This window comes from Vigna radiata, chromosome 4 (assembly GCF_000741045.1).
Source record: "Vigna radiata var. radiata cultivar VC1973A chromosome 4, Vradiata_ver6, whole genome shotgun sequence".
NCBI classification, from domain to species: Eukaryota; Viridiplantae; Streptophyta; class Magnoliopsida; order Fabales; family Fabaceae; genus Vigna; species Vigna radiata.
Genome location: NC_028354.1, coordinates 13,854,322 through 13,872,512, shown reverse-complemented (window position 1 = coordinate 13,872,512; position 18,191 = coordinate 13,854,322). Strand labels below are relative to the sequence as shown.

Genomic DNA, 18,191 nt, shown 5'->3' with positions numbered 1-18,191 from the left:
GAATGACTCCACAGTGAGCATTCTTGATCGAGATGTCTTCTCGAGTCAAAGTTGAGTCAACGCTTAAAGATTCATCAGATTTATGTTTCTATTTTTTTTTTGTTTCTATTATGTGTGACGGTATGCTGTAATTGAACTTTGTTTGAGAGCTATGAATGAAAACATCCACAATATTACATATGTTTGGTTGTAATAGGACCCTGGATTGGGCCTAAATTTTCAAGAGGTCTTCTTGAGAGATGTTAAGCCTTATAATTGTCAGACTAAGTTCAATTTCAGTGTTGTGTTTTCATTTCTTGTGAAACTGTGCATTGGTTGAATAATTGAGTGAGAATTTCCACTTTAAGTTATGAAATATGAACTAAAAAGACCCCATAGAGGGCTTAACTTTCTCGGAATGTCTTTCTGAAGAGGAATTGAGACTCTTTCATTCAATCTATTGCATATTTGTCTTTGTTCTTTGCTTAGCTTCATATCTTTAGTTTGCTTCTTTATTTTTAGTAATTCTGTTGAATTGATCTTAGAATATTTCGTAGTTCAGATTGTGATTTTAATTTTCCTTTCATTTAGGTTCTGTTATGTGACTTTTATTCTTTGGAAATTTTGTGTTAATTTGATCATTTCTATCATTACAGTTCTGAATTTTAAATCATTTTAGTTGCATTCAATTTTCAATTTAGTTTAGGTTTTGTTACAATTTTATGTAGTTATAGTAATTAGATTTTATTTTTGTTTTGAGTAGTTTAGAATGTTATTTCCTTTTCTTTTATATTTCATTTCAGTTTCTTTATTCTTTTAAACAGATTTTATTTTGGATTTTTATTTTTTTCCTTTTTAGTTTCATTCATTTTAAATGTCCCCACCTGTTTAGTAGTTTAATAGTAAATAAGTAGTAAATAAAATACAAGACCTTAACCATACACTTTAATCTTAATTAGCTAAGTCCTAGGATTGATATTCTGGTTGCCCTATGCTACATTAGTGGGGACCAATACTTTGTTCTCTTTTTGTGCGACCAAATTGAGTTTAACAGTCATGAAAACATCCAAAACAGTAAATGGAACCAATTGATGACCGACCCTAAAGCTAACATCATACTCAGCCCACCGACATACCATCACCTTTAATAATTCACAATTAATCTCCAAAGGGCTAAGTACACTCAAACACCACTTAAACGATGTCATCCTAATTTGATGTACATGAACATCTCTCAACAATCCATTCATTTGAACAATGGTTGGTGAATCCATGTAGATTCGAACCCACCACTACACAACAATAGAAAAACATTGCTATTAATTAATAATGCGAGGATATAAAATACACTACAAAAAAATACCAAAACTTCAACTTACTTTTGGGTTTTGGGCTGCCACTGAACCTACACTTATATGATAAACCAAAAACAATGGTGGAAAAGACGGTTAGGGTTGACAAAACACAAAAACAAAAAATGCTCCAAAACTAGGGTAGGGTTCGCCAACTTTTGCTTACCAAAACAAGCAAGAAGGACGTCAATGAAGAGAAAGGGCATAACGCGAGACAAAGGTAAGCAATAGACAGAGCAAGCGAGACGAGTGTTTGGGAGAGATGACAACGCAAAACTGAACGAAAGATGAAACGTGAAAGCGCGAAAACCAAATTTCATATCTTCAAGTTTTCAAAATTACCCTCGCCAATGCCTTTCAGCGTATTTTTTTCTTCTTAAAAACGAGCCAACAGACACACGCCACGTGGCGTGGTCAAATAGTTGACAAAAAAACATTATTAAACAAACATTTTCGAATTTTAAAATGTATGCATTGCATCTCGAATTCCGAAAAACAATTTTTTTTAAAACATACCTAGGCTGTTCACATCCAAAATAAACAACATCAGATACGGAGATCCGAAATTTCTCCTATCAGATTTTTATATTTTATATATACATTTTCATATTCTATTTTTATTTTTTCATCAATTTTAATTATTAAATTTAATAAAACTATACAAATTATTTTTTAACATTATAAATTATCTAATTAAACATTTATAAATTAATAAAAATTTATATAAAAATGGGATGCAGGATTTTTAATGGATGAAATCAAATCAGGGTTTTTAATCTATGAAATCAAATGGGGTGCATATTTGATAATAGGGAAAATGAAGTGTGGGATCCCAATGTTTCATTCAATGCACATAAACACAAAATTAATTAATTAATTATAACAACCTCATTAATTAGAAGATATTTTGAGAAATTAGAAAAATGCATGAAAAAAATTGAAAGTGCAGATGAAAGACTCTTGTTTAATTATTATGGTTCTTATAATTTAAGTCTAACATACTTTTTTAACACTTTAAAATAGGAAACTTTTGTTATGAAGTGAAAGATATTTATTTTAATTTTTGTTAGTTTAAAAATATCGTCTAATACATGTTTGTCACGTTGTTATTATTAAGCAGTCACAAAAGTTAAAAGTAAAAAAAAATATAATGTGTAAAATTAATCAAGTTGATGTTTGAGAAGAATCATTTAGAGAAAATATTTAACTTAGAAAAAAATATAAAAACTAGATCAATAATTTTTTTATCTCCTTAAAACAAAAGCGTTGGAGAGATAAAAAATATCTCTCATATAACAATGCCTTATAGTTTGTGTTGAGAAAGATAAGATGTGAGACTTTTGAATCGGTGTCGTTGGTTATGTGCTAGGTGATGTGCGTTCAAGGCTTTGGAAAGAAGGAGTTATGTGCTAGGTGACGTGCGTTCAAGGCTTTGGAAAGAAGGAGAAAAGATGATAAGAGTAAAACAAAGAATAAAGTTTTTTTATTTCTATAATGATATTATTTTTCTGTATTCTTAGAGACAGAATCTTCATGTTTTTACTAGTAATTTACAAAAAAGTTTGATGTTTGTTATTTTCCGTATTTTCTTTTTGTTCAGTTTCAAAGTAATTACATGAAATTTTTTAAAAATTAATATAGTTTGAGAAAAAAAAATAGTGACATTTTTTAAATAAACTTTTCTTTATGGAAATATTGCTCAAATAAATATTCTTATAACTTAAATAAAATAACTAAATTATGTTAGATGAACCGTAAAGCTAGTTTTTTTTTTTTTTTAAACAAATAAACTAGAACATGAACATAAATCAAGAAAAAAAGAGTTTAAACTCACACAACCATATCCTCGTTCCAACAAACTAGAAACATGAATATATAAAAAAAATGATACAAATTGGTGGATTATAAAGAGAGAAAAAGAATGTTTTGCATTTTTTACTTACACTCATGTCTTCCACATGTTAGTAGTGATTTGAATTTACATGTTTAGTTGAATTGAATTTGCATGTTTCATTGAATTGGATTTGCATGTACATATTGTATTTCGAACAGTGAGAGCCAATTGTTTTTATTTTTTCTTTCTTATTTATCTTTCTTTGAATGGACCTGCAGTCAAAATATGGTTTGTAAAGAATCCTGATTTGATTGGACTGGTGTTGAAATATTTTGTTTTTGTTGAATCCTATAGTAATAAAAAAGTATGCGTGAATTCTTGATGAATAGGATTTTGCATCTGATATGAATTAAAAACATGAATTCAAATTGAACTTGCTGTGATTTGGTGAATTGAGTGGACTTTTCTCATTTAAAGTTCTGAAAATGAACTTAAAAACTCCAAATTACTCCAAAGTGGGCATATTTTTATTGAATGTCTTCCTGAAATGTAATTGAATACTCTTTACACCAACATTTGTAATTCCAATTCTGATTTTTGATTTTAATCAATGATTCATTGTTTGCTTATTAGTTTTAGGTGTTTCTTGTTGAATTGATCTTCATTTTAGTTTGTGATTCTTCTATTTCATCTTTTAGGTTCTGTTGCATGTTTTCCATCACTGAAATTTTATTCTTTTCCTATATTCATATTCCATTTCTGTGAATTGGTGATTAGCATAACTTTATTTTAGATTTTTGGGTTACTCAAATTTCTTTTTCATTAATTTTAATTACTTGATATCTAGTTTTAAAAATATAGAATAGGATTTTTAGGCTTCTTTAGTTTCAATTTCCACATTGAACTCCTAGTTTCTTTTTACATAGTTAACCATGGTACATATAGTTGTAGGTTACGTTTTAGGTGTAGCATTCATAGTTTCTGTTTTAGGATTAAAAGGTTCCATTTGTTCCTTCATTTACATTGCATCTTATTTACTTGTAGATACATATAAATACACAGCATTCTTGCATTAAACCATTACACATTCATTCATCATTTTAGTTTAGGTTTTATATTCTATTAAAATACATTCTTTTATTGAACATGACGACCTCCCCCTCACTCTCGCCGCTCCTCCCTTCATCTCCTCCCGCCGTCTCCCCCGCCATGCTGGGCTCCGGAGGAAACCTTCGCCCTCATCGACGCCTACCACGACAAGTGGTACTCCCTCGATCGCACTAACCTCAAAGCCACCCACTGGCAAGAAGCCGCTGATGCCATCACTGCCCAGTGCCCTAACGCTTCCGCCACTGCCAAAACCGTCGTCCAGTGCCGCCACAAAATGGAAAAACTCCGCAAACGCTACCGCACCGAAATCCAACGCCTCTGCTTCCTCCCTCTCCCTCGCCTCATCAATAACTCCATCACCACCTCACCCTTCTCCTGGTTCACTTCAAATCCATGGATTCCATGGAAGAAGGCCCCAACAAACCCCAAACTAACCCCACCTTCTGAAAATAAAGGTATAAGCTTTTTGCTAGTTTCTATTGGAATCACATAATAACTTCATATCATTCATTTCACTAAGTTAAGTTTTGTGCTTCTGGTTGTGGATTCCCTCTATGATTGCAAAAGTGAAGTTATTGGACCTTTGGCTTACATCATGCATGCATCATATGTGCCTGGAAATGTACACAGCAGGGTCCAATTTTAAGACAGTGCCCTTTTCATCAAATTGGTTCAACACCCTCTTGTGAAAGCATAGTTTAAAATTTTCCATCAAGAATGCAAGTTCCGCTTTTACTTTCTTGTCTTTTCTCTTTCATTTTCTAAATACTAGTACTAAGACAAAGCAGCTTTTAATAAAATGCAAAGAGAGGAATGGGCATGTTTATTTTTTGGATTATGAAAAGGATGAATGAAAAATGTGAGAGAGATTTATGGGAGATGAAAAAGATTATGGTATTATTCAATTGTTGTTGTCGATTGTTTTGTTTTGTCCTCATAGATTAGTATTATTATGAGTGGTGACATGTGTACTTGTATGTGCAAAGGTGTAAGTAGATTGCAATGAATCTGTCATTTGGGTCAGCCTTTAAACAAGGGAGATTGAGAGCATGTGAATGGAGATGGAGATGAAGCGCACTGTTGCAAAAAAACTTTTCTTATTTTCATGACCATGCTTCTAAGGTTTTTTCCTTCTTATTTCACAATGGCATCTTGCAATTGTTTTAAATACTTTTCTTGGATTAAAACTCATACATCTTGTTTTAATAATTTGCCATTTGTCTCTTGTATATTGATTACACAATTATTTTGCAGGGCAAAATTAAGTTGGCAAAGAGTTGTAATGAGCCGTTGAGTAGACAGATTCTTTTTCTTTACTTTGATCTTACTTTGAGTTTTTTCTTCTTTTAAATGTAAAAAGTAAGGAGGAAGTCCGGTTTTATGATCTGTTTTTCCTTTCATTTCCTTGCTCGTTTTAGAAGAGACTGACTTAGTGTCCAGATCTTGTCTTGATCACAGTTAAAATCATCTAAAATGTTTTAATTTGACTATGAAACAACTTATGGAGATTGTATTTTGATATCCAATGATATTCATGAACTGTATTTTTTGAAAAAAATAGATAAGAAATAGTACTAAAACCACCAAATAATCTTTTACGCCTATTAGTACCTCATTATTACTATGTCGTTCACATATCATAATTTCTTATGTGATTGAATGTAAAGGAATTAACATGCTCTTCTTCATTTGTTTATATTTGAACTTTATGCTAGGTAAAAATGCTTATGGCGGGTCGAGATGAAAATTAATGGTCGAGATATCTCTGAAAGCAGGTAGGTAGGCTATTTTTGCAATCACAAAATCTTCTACTGAATTGTTTTATTAATGTTGGGCCTTCTTTGGATTGCAGAGAAATTGATATTGCAGAGCAAGTAGATTATCTACTAAAGCAAGCCACTGGTGTAGATAATCTATGCAACATGTACGAAGGAAGATTAAATAAGCATGTTAAAATAGCGTACAACTTTAGGTTAGGCTTGTATTTCTATTTTTATTCAAGCAAGTCATAGTGTTCTCCATTACTTTACTGGAAGATTATTATATATTCCTGTCATATAATTGTTAAATATATAGGTTTTTGGTTATTTGTGTTACATTTGATGCATCTTTTAATGTATGTGTAGCTGTTTCTCATTTATTGTGTTCTGAATTGTATATTCTAAAGAGTAATGTGTAATATCAGCATATGGTTATGTCAATATGTAATAATTTGCAGCATCATTTCTAATTTGCAGCAAGTAAAAAGGAAAGCCCATGGACTAACCCTAACCCATAGGGCTTTGGGGCTATTTAGTCCTGTGGGCTTTTTTAATAAAGGACTTTTTTGGCTCTGCGAACTTTTTTGACTCCAATCCATATGGGTTAGGACCTAGTCTCATGATGGGGGCTTATTTGACAGGTCTAGTGTGGATTGATCTCTTGGTTGCCCCTATATTACACTAGTTCCTTTCTAACAGTTGTAATTTGTATTGATTAGGTTCGGAATCTTAGTCTAATATGTTGCTTTCTTTTCTGATTTCTGGATGAATTGAAATTAAGAATGATTCTTAGATTCTGCTCTTTATAGGTTCGAATTATACATGATAAATTCTGTTTCTGATAGGTTCTTGGGTTCTGTTCTTGGTAATATGCTGTTTAACTATGATTGAAAGAAAAATTTTGAGTTAGGTGTTGTGTGCATTGGTTGGATGAATAAGTGAGAATTGCCAATTAAGGTTCTGAAACATACAAGAATATTCCAAAGTGGGTTTTAACTTTCACGATATGTGTTCCTGAAGTTGAGACTTTTTCATTGAAATCAGTGCACATTGGCCTCTGAATTCGGTTTCTGCTTATGTTTTTAGCTGCTTCCTTGATTTTTGTATTTGCTAAATAGATTTTAGATTTGTTTTAGCTTAGATAATAATTTTTCTATTTTCTTTTCATTTGATTTTGTTCTTTTACGTAATGTTCTATTATTGCTTTGTAGTTTTGTTTTACAGGTTGTTGTATCATTTGTTCCATATGATTAGCATTTAGGTTTCTTCAACTGTATTATGCATGTTTAGTAGTTTTATGCATCATTGAATCCTACCATGTGTAGTTGTTTTGATTAGGTTATGCTATTGTTTTCGTTAGTTTAGGTTCTTTAATCTAGTTTAGATGCTATTTCGATTCTGTTTCGCATTAACAGTTCATTGTACAATTTAATTGCATTTCATTTTTTTTTACCAAATTGGCATGTACAAATACATACATAGTGCACACATTTTTTGTTTTTACTAATATTCTGGATTATTCTCTACATTCCCGTGAATTTTTAATTCATTGCCTTTTATTTTCCATTACGTTCATTTGTATTTATCTCCAATATTCATTTGGTTTCATAGCAGAAGGTGGCGGGGACGAAAAAAAGGAAGGAGCTATAGAGAAAGGAAAGCAGAAAGGAAACAGAAGATAGAGAGAAGGAATCTAGAAGAGAAGAGTCTGAGCAGAAAGGGGAGGATTAAAGGGAGCTTCAAGAGGTATGTCCTGAACTATGGAATTAGTATATGCATGAGTTATGGATTAGATTCATTTTGAAATGTGTTTCAATGTATCTCAAATCAAAGAACCAAACCACCACACAGTTGAAGATCGCGCAATCACGACACCATCTTCTCCTTCATCGCGCAAACACAGCTTCACCATTTCCCTTATCTTCATCTTCTCTTTTAAGTCTCGACAGCCACCGTGTCGTGCCTCTGGAAGGAGATGCTCTAGCTTCTCCCCCTTCGTTGGAGGAAGGGGAAACCTTCTTCTCCTCGCGTGAACAACTAATACCGGACCTTGAGCCTTGCTCACATGTACCTCCACACGCGTTCTCGTGAGCACGGTCATCGGAGGTGGGAAGGACGACCCTTGGCACGCTTCTGGTAAGACTTGATTCGACTAATCTTTCTCTCTGCGCAAAGAAGCACCCCTGTGCTGGTCATTGGCCGTCAAATTTAGGAGGAAAGGGGCTTGCTCCCTCTACTTCTGTGGTGTTACTCCCTCCACCACCACCACCAATGTTTCCTGCACCTCTCCAAATCTCACCAAAAAAATTTTAATTACAAAAATACTCTTTTGATTATGCATACACTTTAGGTTGCTTGTGTTTTATCAACTTACTTTTGATTATCAAATACATGTAATTTTGTATGATTTGAGAGAAAGTGAAGTAGCACAGAGGATAAATTCTAGAGAAGTATTTTTTATATGGGTTGAAGATTACATTCCAAGCTTGCTTAGTTTTGATACATGAAGAAGGATGTTGTTGAATGTACTTTACTGTGAGAGCTGGAAACAACTTCAATATTTACAATAAAATATATCCAGCAACATTCTTCTTCAAAAAATACTTTTGTAGAACCTATCCTCTGTGCTACTTCTCCCCCTCTCAAATCATACAAAATTACATGCATTTGATAATAGAGAGTAAGTTGATAGAACACAAGGAACCTACCGTGTATGCATAAAGGTTTCAAGGAAGGCACAACCTGAGTCTGAAGAACTTCAACATCTATCTTCACCAAGAAGGTCCAAGAATTCTTGTTTCCAAAATCTTTCATTTGTCATATTACAAAAGTGTGCGTAGACAATTCTTTATAAATCAGACTAAGATAATCATCTAAAACCATAATTTCTGGAAGTCTTATATCTGTATCCTACCTTCAAGAATTTGAGGCAGCAACACGTTGGTGAATTTTTCAGTTTGGAGGTCAAGGAAAAACATGAAATGCATATTAAGATTTATCAAATTCATTAGTTGTTGTTAACCAAATAATATTGTTAAAATATATTCCATAATCAGGCATGGTAGAAATATTAGCAGGAAATTTTCAATACTTCTCCAACCATTGTTGCTACCAATGGAGTAAATATTGATTTCATTGCAAGATTTCACCACATTATCAGATTTAAAGTCAAGATAGGAAATTATGATCACTATCTTGTATGTATTACTATTGTTGTTGTATCCAAACCCAAAAGGAAAGATCTTCTTCAATATCTTGGAAGGTAAATCCTCGAACTCGAAATATTTTTCTTGTGGCAGGGTTTCATATAGTAAAACGACAAATATGCTTAAGTGAAGACACAAAACCCCAATTATAGTCAAACGCCACATAGACCAATCCATGGCAAAAATTTAGACCTAAATATCAATTCAAAAACCATTCTGGAAAATCGTGGTTGTTTTGCAACAAACAGAACAAGGGTTACCACGTGGTTATCATCTTCCCATTTGAAGTTTATTAGAAAGTTAGAGTGTTGGCATATTCTCTGGATATGGAGTTTGACAAAAGTCGGATCTGATTTTAAGAGTGGCAAACTCCATCCCCATAGAGCATGCCAACACTTCAATTTTCTAATAATCTTCAAATGGGAAGATGATAACCACGTGGTCAGTCCTTGTTCTGTTTGTTGCAAAACAACCACGACCATGATTTTCACAAGGTTCCAGAATTATTTTTGAATGGATATTTGGGTCTAAATTCTTGCCATGGATGGGTCTATGTGGCGTTTGACTATAACTGGGGTTTTGTATCTTCACTTAAGCATATTTGTCGTTTTACTATATGAAACCCTACCACAAGCAAAATATTTCGAGTTCGAGGATCTACCTTCCAAGATATTGAAGAAGATCTTTCCTTTTGGGTTTGGATATAACAACAATAGTAATACATACAAGATAGTGATCATAATTTCCTATCTTGACTTTAAATATGATAATGTGGTGAAATCTTGCAATGAAATCAAGATTTACTCCATTGGTAGCAACCATGGTTGGAGAAGTATTGAAAATTTCCTGCTAATATTTCCTCAGCGCCTGATTATGAAATATATTTTAACAGTATTATTATTTGGTTAATAACAACAAATGAATTTGATGGATCTCAATATACATTTGATGCTTTTGTCGTGGTTTTTCTTGACCTCCAAATTAAAAAATTCACCAACGTATTGCTGCCTCAAAATCTTGAAGGTAGAGATGCAGATATAAGGTTTCCAGAAATTATGGTTTTAGATGATTATCTTAGTCTAATTTATAAAGATTTTGCTAGAGACACCTTTGTAATATGGCAAATGAAAGATTTTGGAAACAAGGATTCTTGGACCATCTTGGTGAACATAGATGTTGATGTTCTTCAGATTAAGGTCGTCCCTTTTTTTGAAACCTTTATGCATACACTATAGGTTACTTTTGTTCTATCAACTTACTCTTGATTATCAAATGCATGTGATTTTGTATGATTCAAGAGAGAGTGAAGTAGGACAGAGGATAACTTCTAGAGAGGTATTTTTTATATGGGTTGAAGATTACATTCCAAGCTTTGAGTCTTGATACATGAAGAAGAATGTCGATGGATGTATTTTACTGTGAGAGAAGTAGCAAATGCTGGAAACAACTTCAGTATTTACAATGAAATATATCCAGCAACATTCTTCTTCATGCACCAAGACTCAACAAGCTTGGATTGTAAATCTTCAACTCGTACAGAAAATACTTTTGTAGAAGCTATCTTCTGTGCTACTTCTCCCCCTCTCAAATCATACAAAATTACATGCATTTGATAATCGAGAGTAAGTTGATAGAACGCAAGGAACCTACTGTGTACGCATAAAGGTTTCAAGGAAGGCACAACCTGAGTTTGAAGAACTTTAACATTTATGTTCACCAAGAGGATCCAAGAATCCTTGTTTCCAAAATCTTTCATTTGTCATATTATAAAGGTGTCCGTAGACAATTCTTTATAAATCAGACTAAGATAATCATTTAAAACCATAATTTCTGAAAACCTTATATTTGTATCCTACCTTCAAGATTTTGAGGCAGTAACACGTTGGTGAATTTTTCAGTTTAGAGGTCAAGGAAAACCATAACAAAAGCATCAAATGTATATTAAGATTTATCAAATTCATTTGTTGTTGTTAATCAAATAATATTGTTTTTAAAATATATTCCATAATTAGGCATGAATGAAGTATTAGTAGGAAATTTTTCAATGTTTCTTCAACCATTGTAACCTATGGGTAAATCTTGACCTCATTGCAAGATTTCACCACATTATTAGATTTAGAGTCAAGATAGGAAATTATGATCACTATCTTGTATGTATTACTATTGTCGTTGTATCCAAACCCAAAGGAAAAATCTTCTACTTCAATATCTTGAAAGGTAAATCTTGGAATTCGAAATATTATTCTTGTGACGGGGTTTCATATAATAAAACGACAAATATGCTTAAGTGAAGATACAGAACCCTAACTATAGTCAACCGCCACACAAACCAATCCATGGCAAGAATTTAGACCCAGATATCGATTAAAAAACCATTATGGAATCTCGTGGTCGTGGTTGTTTTGCAACAAACAGAACAAGGACTTACCGCCTTACTATCATCTTCACATTTGAAGATTATTAGAAAATTGGAGTGTTGGCATGCTCTCTAGAGATGGATTTTGACAAAAGTCGGATCTGATATTAAGAGTGGCTATCATCTTCCCGTTTGAATCACTCGAGAGATTTATGGGAAGCCAGGAAAGAATTTCACGAATCAAGTCCTAACTAAGAATGGTTTCTTCCATATTGCGTGTAATTGGTTGGATACCTAATGCAATGTAATAAATAGCAATTTAAAAATTTTCTTACAATGTATACAGAAGATGGCAAAAACTAACCTCTGGACAATGTTGAGACATGATTTCACCTCCACCAAGTAACCTTGCGCTTCAACACCACAGGTCTAAAACGAAGACCTTCACCATTGAAGACCTTTAACGCACATTACAGGGTCTCTTAAACAGTTAACATTTTCAACCTATGAGCCAAGTAATCAAAGCTAACACAGGGTTTTGGAAAGATGACTTACCTTGTTCTTTGCTTCGTACAACCTTAGTTCCCCAACATAGTGCTTGTTCTTCGTCATTTCTAACCAAATTTCGAAGACCTTCGAAAGCTGAAACTATGGTTATCGAACTCTCGAGTTAACTCGTTAAACTAACCTGAAATCGTGAGTTGGGTTTCGATTTTGTGAGTTTGAGAAGAAATTTTTTTAGGGCTCATCAGATTAGATTTTTAGAGCTTTTGTTGAACTGATTCACTCACTGTTTTCGTTCTCATTGGTCATCTCCTTTCTTGCATTCTCGTCATCAATCTCATCATCTCGCCTCTATCGTGTTGTTGTTCATCAGGTTTACCCTCTGTTGCGTTGTCAATCTAGCCTTCTGTCACGCCTTCCTTGTCGTCGTTTGATCTCGCTTTAGTTTGCGCGTTCGTGCCGTTGTCGTCGATCTAGCTGTCGCCATCAATATATCGTTGATCTGGTCGTCAATCTCGTCTTCGAACTCCGTTTGCCTGGTTCACGCTTGCCATCATGCTCGTCGTTGTTGCTTCTGGTATCTCTCCTCCTTTTCTGTGGAATGAAGTTTTTTATTTTAACGTTACAAAACTCCTAATTGTGCTTTTATTAAAGAAATTAAATGGTTAGGGTTTTATTAAAGAAATGAAATTCACTCCACTGTTTGCGTGTTTGCGTTACTATATTCAGTGTTTATGTTTTTTATTTTAGCTTATAAATATTTAATACTAAAGGTAAGTTTCACATAATTGGATTTCCCTTTACTATGCTGAACTTTTGGGTAATATCAAGTTCAACAACTTATTCTTTTGTTCTTTTATATGAATTGTAAATTATATTCAATTAAAATTATGATAAAAGAATAATAATATTAAAGAAAAGTATTTAAATATATATAATATTGATAAACTAATAATTATAATAACATTATAAAAAAAGTTATTTATATATTATAAAATATTAAATTACTATATTATTTATAAATATTTTAAGATATTTTACTATCCGAAATTTTTATGAGTTAATGAAATTTTCGAATTTGACAACCTTAGCTCAAATCATACCTTAATTACAAAGAATTTATTAAATGATAAAATAGGATTTGGGAGGACAATGCTTACCTAAAGAAAAACGAAGAGGCAAGATTTCTCTTATCCGACACACGAAAAAACGCAGAAGAGCGGAGGACATATAGGTCAGCTCCCTTTATTTCAAAAATTAACCACTTTCTTATCTGTTTTTTAAGTTTTTATTCAATAATTAATTTTTATACGAGGGTCAAATGATTTTTTAATTTCGTTTTATTAATTTATATTATCAGAATTCTTTTCTAAGTACCTTTTTTAATTTTTATTCACCTTATGTCGGTCCAAGCTTCATACCCTAAGGAATTTAGCCTCCTACAGTAAGCATTTTATCTTGTTGCCCTGTCGTGGGTTTTTTGTGTTATGTGCTTCTTGCTTTTTTTATCATCCCAAAGTGGGTGGGTGTGAGTCTTTGTGTGCTTTTTCACACCATCATTTCTCAAAGCAATTAAAGAAAATATAGAAGAGAGTTTAAAAAGTACAATGAAAGAACCTTTAAAGGAATTTATACATTTGAAATGCCTCAACCACGATTCTGCGAAATTTATAAAAGTCTATGTTGGTACTAGAAGGATAGACAATCGATATCGTTATATAGCGAGTCGTGTAGCGGAATAAAATTAATAAGTGAAAAGCATGTTCGATTACAAGTTATATAAAATAGTCAGTTTTAAAAATAAATTTTCTAAGAGAAAATTTATCGAACAGTTGATGTGTATAAAACAGTAAAGAGTGTAGGGAGTAGAAAAATCACACAGATAATTTTTATACTGGTTCGATTTAAAAGAATCTATGTCCAGTCGTTAATGATTAACAGTTTCACTAAAAATCAGTTTCACAGTTTTACAATAAGTGAATGAAAATAAGATGATGGAACCTTCCTTCAACAAACGAACCAGAAGCGAACATTCTGTCAACTCAAAGAGAACTGCTCCGACTATCGACACACGAAACGTGAACTTCTCCTATTCACGAGATCAGGCAGAGTATCTTACTAACTCGAAGATAATCGTTCTGACTATCGACACACGAAACGCGAGTTTTTCCTATTCACGAGACTAGGCAAGGGACTTGAACTAACTTTTGAGAACTTTCTCGGACAAACTGTAAGTGATAATCGATTATTCAAGCTGTTACAGGTTTTTCAAAATAACTTGGGCAGTTTTCAAATAGACCTGTGATATTTGATTATTTGGAGTAATAATCGATTATTCCAGAACAACATGGTTTTTCAGAGAAGTTTAAGATAAACGATTTTGCTTCTCATAATCGATTAAATACGTGATAGTACCAAAAGTACGAGATTTTACATATTTAAAGACATTCTTAATACATTTATACTCTAGAAAGTGCTTTTAAAATAAATTATAATATCTTCTTTAATTTAATCTTCTTGCAACATCATCAAAACCAATTTCTTTAAGATTTACCAATGCTCCTCATTGGTAACGGTTTAGACACCCTTAGTTTAATGTAATTTGGTATAAGATACAAATCTGGAGAATTAGAAGTTAGGAAAAAAGTTTAGTTTTGGTAAAATCTAGCATGTTCATAATTCTACAGAAGTTCTGCATAATTATGTAGAAAGTTGAGCGTTCGTTGTTGATCGCTCGGTCATGTTCAGGTACTCAATCATCAATTGGGTTTGGTCTCACTTGGGATTCAGACTTACTGTGTTCAGCCACTTATGGGCCTGTTAATGATCGTTTCGTTATGTTTTGGTATTTGTTATGATTGTACCGTTCGGTCTCTTTGTGGTGCTCGGTCTTGTACTATCACCCGGTCTCTTTGTAGTGCTTGGTCTTGTACTAGCACTCGGTCTCTTTGTAGTGCGTCTTGTACTAGCACTCTGTCTCTCTGTAGTGCTCGGTCCTCTACTAGCACTCGGTCTCTCTATAGTGCTCGGTCTTGTACTAGCACTCAGTCTCTTTGTAGTGCTCGGTCTTGTACTAGCACTCAGTCTCTTTGTAGTGCTCGTTCTTCTACTAGCACTCAGTCTCTTTGTAATGCTCAGTTTTATACTAGCACTCGGTCTCTTTGTAGTTTTCGATCTTGTACTAACATTCGGTCTCTTTGTAGTGCTCGGTCTTGTATTAGAATTCGGTCTACCTTAGTATTTGATTTCATTGGGATGTTTGGTCTAACAATAGTTCTTGACCTTGCTATAGTATTTGAATAGGTTATAGTATTCAGTCTCTCTTATAGTGTCGATCCTTTATAGTGTTCATCCACTTCTTCAACATTACCTAGTAGGGACCGCTCAGTCCCGTTCTTTAGATAGTGAAAGATCGTTCGGTCTCACATTAAGTGTTTCGATTTTATTTAGAAGTATTTTTGTCCAAGTTTTAATATTCGGTCCATGCTCTATGTGTCCGGTTGTTCCAAAGTTTGGCCTATAATTGTACTCGGCTCATGTTGAGCCTTACTCTTCAAATTGACCGTTCAATCATATTCGTGAGTTCAATCATATTCGTGAGTAGTGGGTTGTTACCGATCGGTTTGACCTTAATGTGAAGTATTATGCTCTTATAGAAATTATGATTGTGAAGATATGTTGAGTGTTATTTCAATTGTTTATGTGTTAAGTATGAGAAGTAATGTGATATGGTATGAAAATTCTAATGTGGTTATGAAAGAGAATTTTAAGGAGGAATGTCTCAGTAGTGATTTTCAATGTGGTAGAAGTATGAATATGGGAAACTCAATCTTGGCGTTCATCTCGACATTCTAATGATCATCAATTATCAAGTAGAGGATGGTGAGGCATGTCGTGAGAATAGCAGGAGACCCTAGCCTATGGGTTTTACCTTGACCAAAGGTGAGTGATAATGGGTTAACCTTGTGTGGCAACTGATGGGTTTTCAGGTTACTTCACCCACGAGTGCACGAACGACCATAGTTGCATATTCGTGCTAGTCCGGACAATCAAAGTAAAGTGGTCGGTCAATATGTGTATATATGTTTTATGCATGTGTATGAGTGTTTATCTGTTTATTGAATTGTATGTTAACATGATTATTAAATTACACTAGCTTACCCTGTTTTCTGTGGTACGTCTTTGTACGTTGTTCGCTCTTTTGCAATGATCACTTTAATGGTGTGAATTTAGGAATACAATCTTTCAATTGTCACAACGAGAGGATGGGAGTGAAGCTTGCAGTAGGTTGAACTTTTATTCTTCAGATAAAGAATTTTTGTTCATAGTAAATCTTAAGTTCTTGTTATATCATTATCCATATAATGTTTTATTTTAGTAGTTTATATTACTAAATTGGGATGTTACACACTTTATGAATATATATAATATCATTGTTAGTCAATAACATTAAAGAATGTGACAAACAGAATTGTACACCATATTAAAATAGAAAAATGTTTTTAAGTTGTAAAAACTAAGAAATAAGTAAGAAATGTTGTTTGTAAAATAACAAACTACTTAACCTCTTTGATAGTTGAGAATATATACATCCATTCATAAAGTATGAGAATGGAATTGGTAAAAAATTTGACATGAAAAATATTTAATTTTGCTTGAAAATTTAGGAAAATATAAATATAAATAACTATTTTTTTAAAGTAATACATTATAATCTCAAATAAAGTTTATCCAATTTTATCCACCTTATTAATATATGATGAAAAGTAGCAACCCAACTATTACACAAATATTTTAGGTAGAAATACAAAGGAGACAATGTACATAGTTTTTCATACTTACTTTCAAAGTTGAATATTCACTTCAAATGCTTTCAAGTAGGTAAAGGGTCCACTAGTTATTCTTGTTTATGTATATGCATTTTCTCCTTTAGTTTCTTTTCCCAAAAAGTTAGTGACGTTAGTTTAATTAAATAAATTTCAATTACTCTAACCAGCTTATATTAGACTCATATTTCATAAGAATATTGGGTACAAATAAAGTCCTATATCAGATAAAACAAGATATAAACATGAGTTTATATATATATAAGATATTTTTATAGAGACTTTTTGGAGTGTTCCAAAAAATAAATTCGTAAGGATTTGATTCAAAGTGGATAATATCTTATCAGTGTGACATGTGACCAGTGACAGATAGCCAAATATATAATGAGAAGTGAAGAAGAAGAACTTTTATCTATAGAGATAATTGAAAGGAAACATTGAATATTTTATTTTTCACATTTCATGTGTTAATAATAATTACAATATTCATGTCGATTTATTGTTGAAATTGTATGAAATAAATAAGGATTAGTTTTCTGTCTATGTGAACGAAAGGAGAAGTTAGTGGGCAGCTCGTTTTCATGGGAATGAATGATCATAATGGATCCATTGAAGTGTGAACCAAATCTGCATTAAATTATTGGTTGGGTCTCTACCACTATAATAACTCTTGAGGGTTCACTAACTCCCAAGAATTTTCTTAACTAACTAACATCTCAAAGTTTGGAGAATGATTATATTTATGGACCCTTCTCAATTATATTTCCAATACAAATTATACTATAAAATTACTATCATCATATTAAATATTATATTGGATGGTTAGGTTAATCAGGTCAATTTTGACTTAAATTATTCAATAAATCACATATAAAATATTGATCAATCAAGAAATAAATTTATCGATCATTAATTACTTGATTAAGTTTAATATTAATTAATTTAAAGATAAAGTATAATTATTTATTACTAGACTGTAATTATGTCAATGTTAATTAAATGTTTATTTTAAATCTTATAAATACATGTTTAAAATAAAAAAAATTGTATCTTATATTTATTATCTATTATTTTCTAATTGCTAATTTTGATATTAAAATACTTTTATAAATATCTTCAGATATTTCCAACTAGTTTGAACGAGCTATTAAACCCATAATTCAGACTTTAAGGATGTGTTCACTTGGGGGTGATAGGAGGTGATTGGGGGAGAGTGATTTAGTGGATTTGAAGATAATATTTTTTTTGTTGTTTATTTGAGTGA

The 18,191-nt window shown here is 32.4% G+C and overlaps 1 protein-coding gene across 9 annotated transcripts; it reads left to right on the top strand.

Annotated features, from left to right (window-relative positions):
• The first annotated feature begins 4,176 nt into the window (after nucleotides 1-4,176).
• On the top strand, nucleotides 4,177-16,545 carry LOC106759239. Of its 9 annotated transcripts, none has more exons than XR_002667559.1 (6): nucleotides 4,181-4,730; nucleotides 5,262-5,397; nucleotides 5,530-6,050; nucleotides 6,128-6,247; nucleotides 7,650-7,781; nucleotides 13,240-16,545. XR_002667559.1 is itself a non-coding variant. In XM_022779864.1 (6 exons), exons 3-6 carry the CDS (start codon nucleotides 6,016-6,018, stop codon nucleotides 16,477-16,479), a joined length of 435 nt encoding a protein of 144 aa, XP_022635585.1. In that variant the 5' UTR covers nucleotides 4,182-4,730; nucleotides 5,262-5,397; nucleotides 5,530-6,015; the 3' UTR covers nucleotides 16,480-16,545. The 9 variants fall into 9 exon arrangements, 2 of the variants coding, with proteins under 2 accessions (XP_022635585.1, XP_022635586.1); XR_002667557.1 differs by lacking the exon at nucleotides 13,240-16,545 and adding an exon at nucleotides 7,869-9,594; XM_022779864.1 differs by having other exon boundaries at nucleotides 4,182-4,730; nucleotides 7,647-7,781; nucleotides 16,335-16,545.
• The last annotated feature ends 1,646 nt before the right edge of the window (nucleotides 16,546-18,191 follow it).

Coding starts and splice junctions, on each gene's coding strand:
- LOC106759239 (XM_022779864.1), top strand. CDS start 6,016: ATGAAAATTAATGGTCGAGATATCTCTGAAAGCAG. Junction 6,248..7,646: donor AAAATAGCGTACAACTTTAG/GTTAGGCTTGTA, acceptor TTGGTTTCATAG/CAGAAGGTGGCGGGGACGAA. Junction 7,782..16,334: donor ATTAAAGGGAGCTTCAAGAG/GTATGTCCTGAA, acceptor GTGTGAATTTAG/GAATACAATCTTTCAATTGT.